General features: G+C 41.9%; 1 protein-coding gene across 1 annotated transcript in view; it reads left to right on the forward strand.

The window, feature by feature from the left end:
* The window catches only part of SEC16B (SEC16 homolog B, endoplasmic reticulum export factor), a 312561-nt gene that overhangs the window by 241827 nt on the left and 54588 nt on the right, over window positions 1-16146 (forward strand). The window contains exon 21 of the mRNA XM_089676327.1: window positions 2213-2274. Within this exon, the coding sequence (XP_089532453.1) occupies window positions 2213-2274 (62 nt within the window). The remainder of the gene's footprint in view (window positions 1-2212; window positions 2275-16146) is intronic.

The raw sequence follows: 16146 nt of genomic DNA on the forward strand, positions 1-16146 counted from the left end.
AGTGGGTTTACTTCCACTTTAACTGCTCTGTGCAATTCCATTGCACAGGGTGGCCCCGAACATCATCTTCTGGGGTCCCCTGCCGGTGCTTCTGGCTCCTCATCTTTGTTCAGTGCCTCCATGGGAAGCTGCCCCATGGGGGCAATTGTGCATGCTCACTCCTAAGCCCCACTGCTGTGTCCATTGGCACAGACAGCTGGACTAGGCCCCTCCCCTGCCGCCTGCTCCCTCATCACTGGCTTTGATTGACAGCAGCAGGAGCCAGTGGATCCCGGTGCCCCAGCAAAGCTTATGAGACACGGAAATGAGGGGAGATTAGAGCTGCAGACGTGCACAGCTCTGGATCGAATGAAGGCTCAGGTAAGTATAAGGGGGGTGGGGGGAGATGAGAGGCCAGAACTGATGCCTAAACATTTTTTACCTTAATACAAGGAATGCATTAAGGTAAACAATTTTTAGGCTTTAGAGCCACTTTAAGAACCTATCTCTGCCATAGTCATAGGTTTCTAAATCGGCAGGAGTAAGAACTACCTGAATTTGGTTATAATAATAATAATAATTTTGTGTAATGTCACTGAAACTGGCAAAATGCTTCAACAAAATGGTGTCCAAATGGCGTCCACCTGCACTATGATTAAGCCCGAAAGTCCGAAAAACCTCTGAGGAATTCTATACAGGTGGAGAACAGGAGCTGAAGCCATCTTTTACCCATCTCATCCACATTTATGCAATAGGGAGTGTCTGTGTGCAGATGGGGGTGTCTGTGTGCAGATGGACTCCATTTTGATGTAGCTGCTAACTTAATTTTCACACATATAACTGAAGAACTGCTTTAACCTTGGATTCACTTACTGCATCCTTGTTCTGGGTAAGTAACTCAGAAAGTAATAAAGTTAAAGGATTGACAGACAACTAGATGTTCTAGAAAGGGGTTAGCTTTGGCAGATTCCATATTTCAATCATTGCAGGTTACCTTATTTTATGACCTCTTTATTTTAAAGAGCCTCTGGTTCTTTTCATTTAGAAACCAAACCCCTAAGTAACACACATACTGCACTGGGATGGGATAATCTGACTGTTCTGACATTAAGGTACATCTAATCCACTAATATTTAGTTTTAGTTTAGGAAAAGAGACCTCTGTAAAGAGTTTATTGCTGTGCATACAAAAGAGGCACTAAGATCTCCTATTGTTGATATCCAATATTGTGTATGGCCATCTTCGTAATTGCCTCATTGAGGCTGATTCCATAAAACAAAGAACCCCCAGACTAAGGGAGGAGGTGGTGAGGGAAGTCCAGTTGATAAAAGTAACGGCACCTAACCAATAGAGATGGAGAGTCCAGAATCATTTATTATAAGATCAACAAGAGAATAAAGCCATCTCTTTTTGGTGATTCACAAAATCCCCCTTCATCAGGGCTATGATACAATTAAAGAAAGAAAAAAGTCTGAAAAAAATCCAAAATGGTCTATTTTTTTCAATTGCAGAGTTTTTTGCGAGAGTGAAGAACATACATAATCAGACAATTCAATGTTTTGAATGCTATATTTCTGTTTTCACTGTGGTATTCATGAATGTTGAAGTGTCTGATTATGTATGATCTTTTTCATTCTTACAAATAACTCTTGAAAGAAATAGACTTTTTTTTAGATTTTTTTTAGATGTTTTAATATATTAGGTTTGTATACCCGTCATTTATTTGGATATAGATTCATATATATCTTTTTTTCTTTGTTTTTATTGTAGTCCTAATGAAGGGAAATTTAGTGAACCCCCAAAGCAATTTGGCTTCCTTATCTTGTTGATCCTCTCATAATAAAGTACAGGATTTTATTATGGTATGTGTCCTTGCTAGAGAGATGTACTTTGTATATTTGTCTTGAAGGAAAAGAATGGGAAATACAAAAATTCTACAATTGACAACCAGGACAGAGGATGAGAGAAAATATTCCAATGGGGGTGGAATGATTTCCTCTCACTGTTGTATTGCTAAGTAAAAGAGAATCTCCTTAAGGGGGCACAGCAAACAAATGTTTTTTTTACCATTTCCTAGTCTTTCTAAAACTAAAATAATATATTTTTGCTTTAGATACATTGTGCATTAATATTAGAGGCCTAAATGGCTGAAAATGTAATAACTGTCCTATATACTGTACCATACTTGTTTCCTAAACTAAATAGTAACTTGATGTGTTTCTTTTCTCCCAAGGGATGTTGGAGGAGTTTTCAGAGTTGCCCACTCACAGCAACAACAATGCTCTCTTAGAGCAGGTAAGCAGCCTCTACAAGTCAGTTTATATCCCAGTAGATGAGATTCTTAAAGGTGAACCTATATAAGAAGATACAATGGGGATTCCACTGCTGACTTCTTCAGCCAAATGCTAATTGCTTGGCAGCCATGCTTATACTCTTGCATCAATCAAAGAGTCATTGTAAAGGAGAATTGTGACTTTTTTCTGACTTTTTAACTTGTTCAGCTCTTTTGACATGCTGCATACATCCATATAGTGAAGGGTTAAGCACAAGCTGATGGCTACAATGGCAACCATCATCTTTTTCCCCTTTTCTTTAGCTGGCTACTGGCTGTAAAGTGATAGTTATCTAGAGGCTGAGTCACTTTCATAGTGTGGGTAGCATAGTCCCTTCCCCCATGTGGTTCCTGGTCTTGCCCACTCCCACATTGCAGGGTATCAACATGGTGGGCCATGAAACTGGAAGTGACAATGATTCTGAGCCATTAGTCTCTGCTTGATACATCCAGGGAAGCATCTGACAGAGCAGATCTCTGCTCATTTAGATACTTTGGAGGGCAATTAAGACATTGTGGTCTCTTTAGATCCTTATTGTCTCCATAAAGAGAACCTGCCACCTGCACAATGCTATCACATGGCGGTTTGTTAACCCCTTGTGATAGGAAAAAAGTTTAAAAAAAAATATAAAAAGTTTAAAATTACAATAAAATGTATTAAAAAACAACAAAATAATAGGCATACCCCTGCCCTGCATGCACCCAGAAATGCAAACTTGCACCCAGAGTGTGCACGTGTATGTAAACTGCGATCACACCACACATGTAAGGTATAACCACAAATATGAGAGCAATAATTTTAGCACCAGAGCTTACAGTTACCAATAAACTGATGAGCTGTAAAGGCTTTTAAAGCCATGCCTATGGAAATATTTGGGTAGGATTGTTTTTCGCCATATCACTGGCACATTCAGTTTTCAGACTTAGCATGTTTGGTATCTATTTACTCAACGCATCCTTATCTTTTATATTTTACAAAAAAGGTGGGCATTATATTGTGTACATTTGCACTAAAATTCATTTTATTATATTTTTTCCTGAAAATATACTTTTAATAAACAATTGTGCAAATATTTATTTATTTATTACAGGTACTTATATAGCGCTGTCAATTTACGCAGCACTTTACATATATATGGTACATCAGTCCCTAACCCACAAGGGGCGTACAATCTAAAGTTCCTAACTTATATTCATACATACACATACTAGGGCCAATTTAGACAGGATCCAATTAACCTACTAGCATGTCTTTGGAGTGAGGGTGGAAACCGGAGTACCTGGAGGAAATCCACGCAGGCACAGGGAAAACATGCAAACTCCAGGCAGGTGGTGCCGTGGCTAGTATTTGAACCAACGACCCTAGTACTGCTAGGCGGAGGTGCTAACCATTTAGCCACTGTTCTGCCAATAAATATTGTGCGACATAAAAAATTGCAACAACTATCTTTTTATTCTCCATGACTAAGCCCCTGTGGGTGGGGCGAAACATGTCGGGGGGCCTGAACTGGATTGAGTTAGGCTGAGGCTGCTATCACCTATTTCTCCCTGGGTTCACATGGTATGTGGTGGTTGAGATTTCTCTCCTTGTTCTGCGGATATTATGGAGTCAGGGCAGACTCCTAGCCTGGCCTGCACCCTCATGGCAATATACTGAATGGGTGATACAGATGCCGGAGTGGAGACTCTGATTGATTTAGGTTCTGAGGAGTTTTAAGTCATTTTAATTTTGTAGCCAAAAATGCAGATATTTACATGCGAGCAAAAAAATGAAAAAATTGCTCTAGTGATAAAGTGGTTATTATTGATATTTGAAAGTATTAGAGCCAGAGCTGGTAGGCAGTGACAGTAATGACAGTTAAGAGTCGCTGACCTGGAACAGTAGGAAGATTGGGAATTTTGACTTCACTGTAAACCTACATATTGCAAGCATGTTTTGGGCCTGTAACTCAGAAAATACAGAAGCCTGGGACAGTTGGATAGCAATCATTTTCAGGAGGTCAGCATAGTAGTTCCATGCAGGGCTTTTTTTCAGCGGGAATGCGGGGGAAACACAGTTCAGACACCTCCAGCCCTGAATGTATGTAAGGACAAGGGGTATGGGGTTTGCCAGAGGGTCTATTGATTGTGGGTGCAGGTGGATCTATTGTCATTGCTGGGATCTTTTTTTGTGTGAAGGTCTGTTGTTGCTACTGGGAGATCTATTGTTGCTGGGGGTCTTATGTTGCTGGTAGGGATCTACTGTTGAGGGGGAGGTTGCTGGCTGCTGGGGGGTCTATTGATGCTGACTGCTTGGAGATCTGTTGTTGCTGGGGGTCTAATGTTGCTGGGGTGGATCTTCTGTTGCTGGGGGTGGTATTTTGTTGTGGGTGGTCCATTGTTGCTGTGTGTGGGGGTCTATTTATGTGCGAGGGATCTATTGTTGCTGAAGTGGGGTCTATGGTGCTGGGGTGGGGTCTCTTGTTGGCGCAGGAGATCTAATGTTGCTGAGGGGACCTATTGTTGGTGGGGTGGGGTCCATTTTTGCTGGCGGAGTCTATTGTTGTGTGGGGGATCAACTGTTGCTGGGCTGGGTTCTATTGTTGCTGGGGAGATCTATTGTTGCTGGCTGCAGGGGATCTATTTTACTGCTTTTCTTGTTATTAGCTAATTCCATACAAATTATTCAGCACCACAAAATGATACTTGGTTCTGTATTCTCTAAAAGGGGCAGTACTGGGAGGCGGGTAGGGGGTGGAACCAAGGGACATTGCTCAGAGGAGGGGAGGGGGCAGAGACAAGGGGGGACTCAGAAAGCGGGATTTTGCCGCCCTAGATCCATGTATTACTTGCAGTACAGGTTTCCTTTAAATATGCATATAAACTCGATCTGTGTAGTAAAACATTGAATGCTTTTTCATGATGTTCCTTTTTTCAGCTACAAACAGCCTGCAGAGAGTTCCTGCCCAGGAACCACCCTTCTTTGACATGTTTCACTCCAATGGGCAGAATAGTGGAATGACCCGCTGCAGGCTGTTTGGGCTGAATGTTTACGGAACAAAGAGCAGAGATAGGCTCTCTGGCCACCACCAGGTTCATCTTTATAAGATAGGAGTATTACTGTCTGAAGATTGCTGTCTACCTAGGATCGTGAATGAACAATGAATGTCCCTGTTATGACTGTTGAAAAAAAATAACTGTTGATCCTGTCAGAAACCTTGTGAGCTGATAACTTCCTATCCGTTACTTTTCCAAGCAATCTCTGCAGACTAACCCCATGATGTTATGAGGGTGTTTCGTGGACGTATCTTAGGGTGACAACGCTACTTCTCCATACAGAGAGTACAGAGAGTGTTGTCATCCTAAGCCAGGAATTGTTACTGGCATGGGAATATAAAAAGAGCCTCATATAAAGAACACGAATACAGCCACCACACCTAAGGACTGGTAAATATATATATACAGTTGCAAGAAAAAGTATGTGAACCCCTTGGGATTACGTGGAGTTTTGCATGAATTGGGCACAAAATGTGCTCTGAACGTCATCTAAGTCACAACAATAGAAGAACACAGTCTGCTGAACATAATACTGCACAAACATTAGATGTTGCCATGGTTTAATTGCACATAACATGTAAACATTCACAGTGCAGGGAGGAAAAAGTATGTGAGGCCCTAGCTTAATGACTTTTCCCAGAGCTAATTGGAGCCAACCTTGACTCCAATCAGTGTGATGATATTGGGTGTGTTGCTGACAGCTGTCCTGCCCTTAAAAAACACACACCTGTTTTGGGTTTACTGGTTTCAAGAAGCACTGTCTGGTGTGAACCATGCCTCGCAGAAAAGAGCTCTCAGAAGACCTACGATCAAGAATTGTTGACTTGCATGAAGCTGGAAAGGGTTACAAAAGTATCTCCAAAAGCCTTGATGTTCATGTGTCCACGGTAAGACAGACTGTCTACAAATGGAGAAAGTTTAGCACTGTTGCTACTCTCCCTAGGCGTGGTCATCCTGTAAAAATGACTGCAAGAGCACAGCGCAGAATGCTGCATGAGGTAAAGAAGAATCCCAGAGTGTCAGCTAAAGACCTACAGAAATCTCTGGCACATGCTAACATTTTTGTTGACACATCTACAATAAGGAAAACATTAAACAAGAATGGAGTACATGGGAGGACACCACGGAGGAAGCCATTACTGTCCAAAAAGAAGATTGCAGCACGTTTGAAGTTTGCAAAAGAGCACCTGGATGTTCCACAGCACTACTGGCAAAATATACTGTGGACAGATGAAACCAAGATTGAGTTGTTTGGGAAGAACACACGACACTATGTGTGGAGAAAAAAAGGCACAGCACACCAACATCAAAACCTCATCCCCACTGTAAAACATGGCGGAGAGAGCATCATGGTTTGGGGCTGCTTTGCTGCCTCAGGGCCTGGACAGATTGTTGTCATTGATGGGAAAATGAATTCCAGAGTTTATCAAGACATTTTGCAGGAAAACGTACGACCATCTGTCCGCCAACTGAAGCTCCGCAGTGGATGGGTGATGCAACAGGACAATGACCCAAAGCATACAAGTAATTCAACAAAACAATGGCTGCAGCAGCACAGAATACGCCTTCTGGAGTGACCCAGTCAGAGTCCTGACCTCAACCTGATTGAAATGCTGTGGCATGACCTTAAGAGAGCGATTCACACCAGACATCCCAAGAATATTGCTACACTGAAACAGTTTTGTGAAGAGGAGTGGTCCAAAATTACTCCAGATCGTTGTGCAGGTCTGATCTGCAACTACAGGAAACGTTCGGTTGAGGTTATTGCTGCCAAAGGAGGGTCAACCAGTTATTAAGTCCAAAGGTTCACATACTTTTTCCTCCCTGCGCTGTGAATGTTTACATGTTATGTGCAATTAAACCATGGCAACATCTAATGTTTGTGTAGTATTATGTTCAGCAGACTGTGTTCTTCTATTGTTGTGACTTAGATGACGTTCAGAGCACATTTTATGCCCAATTCATGCAAAACTCCACGTAATCCCAAGGGGTTCACATACTTTTTCTTGCAACTGTATATACATTTTTTGCTGCTGGGTTTAGATACATTATGGGGGTTTACTAAAATTGGAGAGTGCAACATCTGCCGCAGCTCTGCATAGAAATCAGTCAGCTTCCAGGTTTTTTTTTTGTCAAAGCTTAATATGGTACTAAACCCACAACAGTAAAATCAGTCTAGATATGCATCATCTCACGCCTGGACTATTGCAATTCCCTTCTCAGTGGCCTACCCAAACGAACGCTATCCCCACGCCAGTCGATCCTAAACTCAGCGGCTAGACTCATCCACCTCACCAACCGCTCCACATCTGCCTCCCCCCTCTGCCAATCCCTTCATTGGCTCCCAATTGCCCAACGCATCAAATTCAAACTGCTAACTCTGACCTACAAAGCCATTCACAACGCCGCCCCAAACTACATAACCGACCTGATACCCAAATACTACCCTACCCGTGCCCTCTGCTCCTCACAGGACCTCCTACTCTCTAGCTCCCTGGTCTCCTCCTCCCCCACCTGATTGCAGGACTTCTCTAGGACTTCCCCATCCTCTGGAACTCCCTACCCCAATCCATCAGACTGTCACCTACCCTCCTCACTTTCAGGCGCACCCTGAAAACCCTCCTCTTCAGGGAAGCCTACCCCAACCTCACCTAACACCTGACCTCACCTAACCACTAACTTCCTCCACTCCTCCCACCACTCCATCCCCCACCGCCATTTCCTCCTGTACCACCTTCCCCTCCCTCCTAGATTGTAAGCTCGAAAGAGCAGGGCCCTCGAACCCCTCGTGTATTGTATTGTTACTGTCTTGTCTCATGTTCTGTCTCCCTTGCTACTGTACAGCGCTGAGCATGCCCTTTGGCGCTATATAAATACTGTATAATAATAATAATATGCTGTAAAGCATGCTTGCTATACTCACTGTGGAACCTAAGGGGTTAATCCTCCACATTGTGTAAAAAAGGCTGTTTTGATCCTGTTTTGTCTGATTCTCCCCTTCTTATACTGTCTCCAATCCATCTGCTAATAGTACAGAGCTCAAGGAGTCACTCTGCACATCCTCTGTTTGGTGTGTCTTGCTAGAGAGGTTTTTTTCTTTGGGAGGATGCATGTGCTCAGCTCAGGGCCAATCAGCACTGTCCAAACCGAGGGTCAGGGGTTATGCAGCCTCATAGGACAGTCAGAGCAGAATGAAACTCCTCCCACAAGCTTTAAGCAGTGCTAGGCTGGACACTGATAGAAGTCACAAGACATCTCTAACTGCTGATGAGAAAAGGTATTTAGCAGTTTATATTTACTAAAATAACTGAATTACCATGTTCCTGTGTACTGTGGGAGACCAGATATAATGAATGCAGGGTCCTGGGTTTAGTAACACTTTAATTGAACAAGCTGAAGTTAGAAGCTGATTGGCTACCATGCACAGCTGCAGCCATCAGTGCCCATCAGTGTCGCCAGTCAGTGCCGCCTATCCGTGACCTTCAGTGCCACCTGTCTGTGCCCATCGGTGCACATCAGTGCCGCATATCAGTGCAGCTTCAGCAGTGCCTCCTCGTCAGTGCCCATCAGTGCTGCCTATCAGTGCCTATCAGTGCTGCATATCAGTGCCCATCAGTGCAGCCTCATCAGCACACTTCATTGAAGGAGAAAAATTATCTGTTTGCAAAATTTTATAAAATAAACTTTCTTTATCAAAAATGTTGGTCTTTTTTACTTTGTTTAGCAAAAAATATAAAACTTAGTGGTGATTAAATAACACCAAAAGAAAGCTCTATATGTCTTAAAAATGATAAAAATGTCATATGTGTACAGTGTTGCATGACTGCGCAATAATCATTCAAAGTGCGACAGCAGTGAAAGCTGAAAATTGGCCTGGACAGGAAGGGGGTGAGAGTGCCTGGTAGGCAAGTGGTTAAGGGGGCACTCTAATGGGCACATAAGTTAAGGTGGCACTCTGATGGGCACATATTGTGGAAAAGGGGCACTCTGATGGGCACATGTGATGGAAAGGGACACTCTGATGGTGGAAGATGGTGGAAAGGGGCACTCTGATAGGGAACTTTCATGGGGACATCTGATGTAAAGGGGCACTTTGATGTGGACAACTAAGGTAAAGGGGCACTCTGATGGGCACACCTGATGTGATGGGGACACTTGATGTAAGGAGGCACTCTGATGGGGGCACCCTATGTATGGGGTCACTGTGATGAGGGAACCTTATGTAATGCACTCTGTTATGCACTCTGATGGGGATAACTGATGTAAGGGGGCACTCTGATGGGAATACCTGATGTAAGGTGGCACTGTGATGGGGACATCTGATTAGGGGCACTTTGATGGGGACACCTGATGTGATGGGGACACTCTGATGGGCACACCTGATGTAAAGGAGCACTCTGATGGGGACACCTGATATAGGGAGGCACTCTGATGGAAACACCCTATGTAAGGTGTCAGTGTGATGGGGGAACCTAATGTAAGGTGTCACTGTGATGGGGAACCTTATATAATGGGGCACTCTAATGGGGACAACTGATGCAAGGGGGCCTTCTGATGCAGAAACCTGATGTGAGTGGGCACTCTGATGAGGACACCTGATGTAAGGGGCACTCTGCTGCCATAGCCCAAACTTGAGATTCGGACCTCGGCCAAAGAAAATTTTATTGACCGGACCTCCTTGAATTTTAATTCAATACTCCTGTTCAGGACCTCCTTCTTCTGGTTGTTGACCCCTCTAGTGATAACTAAAGATCTGTATAGCATAATCAGGACCTCCTTCATCTGGCTGGTGATTCCACTAGTGATAACTAAAGATCTATATAGGGGAAAACAACACATTCTTCTACCTGCTTGTGATCATTCTAGTGATAACTAAAGATCTATATAGTATAATCAGGAGCTCCTGCCTTCTGCTGGTGATCCCTTTAATCATAACTAAAGATCTATATAGGGAACTCAAGACCTCCTTCTTCCTGATGGTAGTCCCTCTAGTGATAACTAGAGGTCTATATAGTGTAATCAGGTACTCCTTCCTCCTGCTGGAGATAACTAAAGATTTATATCAAGGGAATCAGGACCTTCTGCTGGTGATCCCTCTAGTGATGCACCCCTGAATTATATTTTCTTTTCTCACTGCCAGGCCACACTGTTCATTTTGTAATCATCTAAATTAAACCCCATATTTTTTTCTCTGTAGTTCTGGCCAATACTGTACCCCCAATACTGTATTCCTTGTAATACATGGGAGGCTCTGATGTTGTGCTGCTGAGCTAATGAGTTGTAGCCCATGATCTACACAATTGTCTCAAAAGGCACGAGTCATTGTATAACCAGTTGGCACATGTTTTAAATTGAAATACAGATACCTGTATGTTAAATGCTGCTTTATCGTGAATATTAATTAAAATCAAGGTTGTTTTGCATATATGCCTATGCTGTGACTGCCGAAGTTGTAAACTCATTTCCAGTGACATATTGCTCCTGTGTTGGTGTATCTTAGCTTGTCATGCATACTGATGTCTCCTAGGACCTTATATACTCAGGGGATACGTGCAGGGTTTTTTAAGGCTGAACGACAGGGAAGATATACAGTACATAAACAGCAATTAACACAGTTTTGCATTGATTAAAAATAATTTCCACATTTAACTAGTGCAAGTACTTGAATCCATCTTGATATTAGCTGTCTATAAATCCTGCTCAGACTGAGACAATAATAGTCATCAGTAGGAAAAAAATCAATGTCTGCTGTATTGCACATGTGTTGACACTGGACATGTGGCAAAAGGACAGATCAGAGTGATTACACAATAGTATCCTGCTGCTGCTTTACAACCCAATCATCAGGTAGCAAGTGTTGTACTGTTGCTGCTGAAGGTGGAATATCTGAATGTGCTGTGTGGGATATCCCAAAAGAAAATGGCTGCACAAAATTAATAATAGTCTGACATGTAAAATAGTTCTTTTGTATATATTTCAACCATGTTCTGCTTACCTGGAGTTCAGCTTTAAGCAACACCCCACCCAAAAAAGAAATTATGCATTATCCATAATGGCACCGATAAAAATGCTGAAGGCAGAATATAAGTAAAAAAGTTACATTTTAACCAGTCCAACCAATCTTTTGCACATATGTGAAGCTGCATTTTTTGCTAAAAAACTCCTAAAATGAATTCTGGTGCAGACAAACACAAAACAATACCCATCTTCTTTGGTAAAATATAAAAGATGGGATTAGAGTGAGTAAATAGATACCAAACATGTAAATCCTTAAAATTGTGCACGCACCCTTGAAATGGTGAAAAACTTCAGGACCCCAAACTTTCCACAGGCATTGTTTTAACCTTTGCAGGTTACTAATGTATAGCTAACCTTAGGCAGATGTTCCTGATCTGTTCTAGCTATCCAACATGACATTATTTTCCATAGTCCCAACCTCCCTGGAGAAGCGGGAAAGTCCAAAACCAGGGTGGATGGTGGGGGGGTTTGTGCTTTGGTAACACATTCATGGTGTTCTAAAAGTGAATGGGAAGGTCTACAACCACCTGTATCACATTTCTGAATAAGCAGGAGCCACATGAAAACAACGGTGTTGTCTTATATCACAAGGATGGCCAGTATATTTATAAATGTATTTTCCCACAGCAGCAAGTTCAACGGTTGTTTTCCAGAGCGAGATTTAATGGTCTCAGAAACAATCCATAAGACAAAGGTACAGACAAGGCAGATGACAGGATACTTAGAATATCTATGCCATTATCAGACACCTTCAGAGGACCCACTTTCTCCTGTCACCACTTAACCAATAAGAACCTTCCCTAATATACACATTTTCCCCATTCAGTAAAATGACAAGCACTCTGATTGGCCACTTTTAGTAGCCCCTTTGATCTTCTGGGTGCCAGGTAATGTCTTTTGGCCTCGGACAGCTGCAGTCATAAATTCTAATCACAATTGTATAGATATTTCCTAACCTATATTCTTTTACCATTAATTAAACAATTTACCCCTTGAAGAATGCTGTTTACCATACTTAATACCCATTTTCATGTTATTAGATAGTAGATGCTGGCCAAGTTCTTTCAAGTTTGACTGAGCAATCTGCATTTTATCATCCTTGTGAGTTTGAAAATTACCTCCTTTGAAATGTAACAAGTTGGCCCCCAAGAGCCAAGGTGATCTTGTGTAAAATTAACATAGCAAAGAGTCCTTGGCTATCCTTTTGTTGTATAAAATACGTCTACCTCAGTTAGCTACTGACCTGGTCAATAACGTGAATATACACTATATATATATATATATATATATATTTATTTATATTTACAATATCCTACAAACTGTACAAAGCTCATTTGACTTCCAGGTCTTTCCTATGTAGCAATACCCCCGTAGGGGCCAGCAGTTAGGTCCATGAAGTATATTCCCATAGTTTTGCCTTGTAGCTAGGCACACCAACACAGTCACTCTTTGGCTCAGTGTTTTTATTTTTAGGGATAACTTGGATAGGGATTGGGGGTGAATAGGATGTTCCAAAAAGAACTGTGTACAAAATGAGGACACTAACTTCCTTCTCCAGCACTTTAAGCACAGTCCTTGTAGGGACCAGTTAGGGACTTAGCTTAGTTGAAGCAGACAAAGGCACATACTACTTTTTTAAGCAACTTGAGCAGAGTCCCTTTAACAGAGATGGACTAAGCTCTTCAGGATAACAGCCAGTATCCCCTTTTCCTGCACTCTAAGCTGGCTCTCTAGCACCAGAGGGGTAGCAGCAGCCCACAGTCTCTATGATCTCTCACACAGTCTGTACTATCAAATGTCTTCAGATGAATAGATGCCTCTTTCTGATGTCCTCCAGACACCTCTATCAGTGATCCCAGACCAGTTCCGACAAGAGACATTTTTCAGTCAGCTTCCAGGCCTCTCAACTAGCCCAGCTGAGGCCTCGTGAACAGCAACCGCATGGCAGGACTACCCTTCAGGCAGCAGGCCCTCTAGGCGAGACCCATCCTCTCCAGGAAAAGACAAGATCTCATGCTATTTATACCCAGTTTCCAGCAGCCACCTGTGCAAGGCCCACAAAGATTGGCTGAGACTATGTAAATATTCATGCTTGCCATTTACATTACTCCACATCTATGTTCCAGAACTGTCCAGGTGGCTCTGGAGATAGTGAGAGCAATTAAATCTGCAGCCTATGGGACACAGAGTAAACCCTAAACAATCACATGCAGCTGCACTGACTACAGTGAGCTAGAACTAAATTTACCGAAACAAAATTGCAGCTCCACTTGGATACAGTGAGCCAAAACTAAATCTATCTACTCCTAGCACCTATTTAGGAGGGTGCTTCATAGAAAAGATCATTTGACTTCAAGTGGTTAACATAAATATGTTGCTGCTAACTGGTCTTTGTAAATCATACTACACGACACTTAAAGGATTGTTCAATACCACATACAAAAAACACTTTTGTATTATTATTTTTGTTTAATTTGCACCTTTGGTGGTAATTTGGAATACATTTTATTCTATAAACACAACACAAATGTAATTGTTTATTCAGATAATAAAATAATATACCGTAGCTGGAGTGTACTTAAATTGGGGAATTTTCAGAGCTAAATATTTGCAACATGCAAGTTTAAAGCTACAAGTAGTATTATTTGTATTCCTTATTTTTGCACCTGTAATTTTGATTCTGTGTTCTGTTAACGCTCTGACAGTATATTAGTGTGAAACCTTCATGCTCAGGGTTAATTTTTGTTTAGTGCACTTAATGATGATGTGATTACTGACCTTTGACTCTATGCGGTACCCATCAATCCTTGGAAAGAAGTGGTGTCACCCTCTGCTGCCCTAGTTTCTATGGCTCTGACCCTGCACCCTTTATCCTCCATACTTTCCCCTCTTCAAGGGTCTATGAGAAGAATGAGCTATTATATTTTCTTATGCTTTAGGCTATGAAGTTAGATTTTTCCTGCTCAGCAGCCAATATAAGTATCCTCCAAAAGCCTTTTAGCACTGACTGAATAGGGTACCAAAGAGGGTGCACTATGCATAATCGAGTGAGGGAGCAGTGAGGGCAACATGTAGGATGCCTGGAGGTGTTTGTAATAACTAGAAGTGGAGGAGGATATTCATCTGCCCTAGCATGTCGACCACCATGTAACAGGTTTGGTCACCAATGGTAGTATAGACATTATGTTTTCCTAAGCCTTTAAGAGAACTATGTGTCACCATAATGCTTTCATACATGTGTGTGAAGGTGTGAAAATGCAATCCAATTAAAGCGATAGTTTTTTTACCTTAATGCATTCTTGCCATTAAGGTAAAATACCTTTTGATATTAACATCCCCGCAACCCACTCCAAATACTTACCTGAGCCAAATCTTGATCCATCACTGTGCATGTTTGCAGCAGCTCTCCTCCTCTCTCCCAACTCTCACAGACTTGGCTCAGAGCAGCGGGAGCAATTGGTTCCTATTCCTGTCAGTTAAGACCTGTGAGCAGAGAGTGGAGAGTAGGGCTGAGCTGGGCTGTGTATCTGAATAGACACAAACAGCCCAGCTCAGGCACGCACAAGTGCCCCCATAGGAAGCCATTTCCTATAAAGGGCACTCTGTGGGGAAGTAGCCAAGAGCGCCAGCAAGGGACCCCAGAAGAAGAGGATCTGGGCAACTCTGCACAGAGCAGGCAAGTATGACGTGTGTTATTTTAATTTAAAAAAATGTAAAGCTTTACAATCACTTTAATGTCAATTACAATATAAACCCAAAAGCAAACATTTATTATACTTGTAGCACTACTTCCGCTGGAGCCACGGAAATACTTTGCAGGTCTTCCCTAAATACTTTGCCCTGCAGCCAGGCACATAGGCTCATGCACACTTTTCTCCAATAACCAATCTAGGGGTGTTGTTTTTTATTTTTGAAGAACTTGGATAGGGATGAGGAATTAGGTGGGATACTCCAGAAATAAGAACTATGTACAGCTGAGGACTTGGATAAGCTATGGTGAAGTCCGTGCTTGAAGCAAACAGTAGACTGCAGCCTCAAGGCAGCAGTAGTAAAAGTAGTAGCAAGTTTGAGCAGAGTCCTTTGTAACAATATATTTAAGATGGTTCAAAAATAAATAAATAATCTGGGCAAAGAACCACTACCAACAACAGTAGGGATCCTAGGGATTTGCAGAATCCTAGTTTGAAAGAAGACTATCCTGGGAAAGAGAGGTCAAGTGAGCATTATTGCCCCAGAACAGGGGGGCTCATACCTGCAGGATCTTACAAATTTAAGAAAGGGAAGCATATAATAAAAAGAAAGTATATCTTCACAAAAAGTAAAGGTAGGGTAAGATAGAAAAAAACATTTTTTTTCATTAAATGCACCTAACTTTGCAAAGATATTCTACTATATAGCTTGCAATGAGGACAGCCATATACTCATTAAATATACATTCTGTGGTTTCTGCTTAGTGACCGTCCTTTACTGCTGTTCTTTCCCAATACAAGTCTGTTAGTCTGTTTTTGCCTGTTTTTTTTTACCTCAGGCTCTATGCAGACTTCTGTAGTGTGAAGCTGGTGAGAAATATACCACCTTTTTACAAACTGAATAATGTTGCCAGGGTTTAAAGGAAGATTGTAACACATTTTAGCTAGTTATAGAAAATCATGTCAAGTTGTACAATTAAATGTAAAAGTAATATTTAACTACATTGCATGAAATGTATTGTAGATTAGTATATATTTTATTTCCCTATTTATTATCATCAGAATATTAATAGTGTAGCACTACCCCCTTAG

The sequence above is a fragment of the Staurois parvus genome, unplaced genomic scaffold, assembly GCF_062004578.1.
Source record: "Staurois parvus isolate SC_StPar_1 unplaced genomic scaffold, SC_StPar_1.0 ptg000166l, whole genome shotgun sequence".
Classification (NCBI taxonomy): domain Eukaryota; kingdom Metazoa; phylum Chordata; class Amphibia; order Anura; family Ranidae; genus Staurois; species Staurois parvus.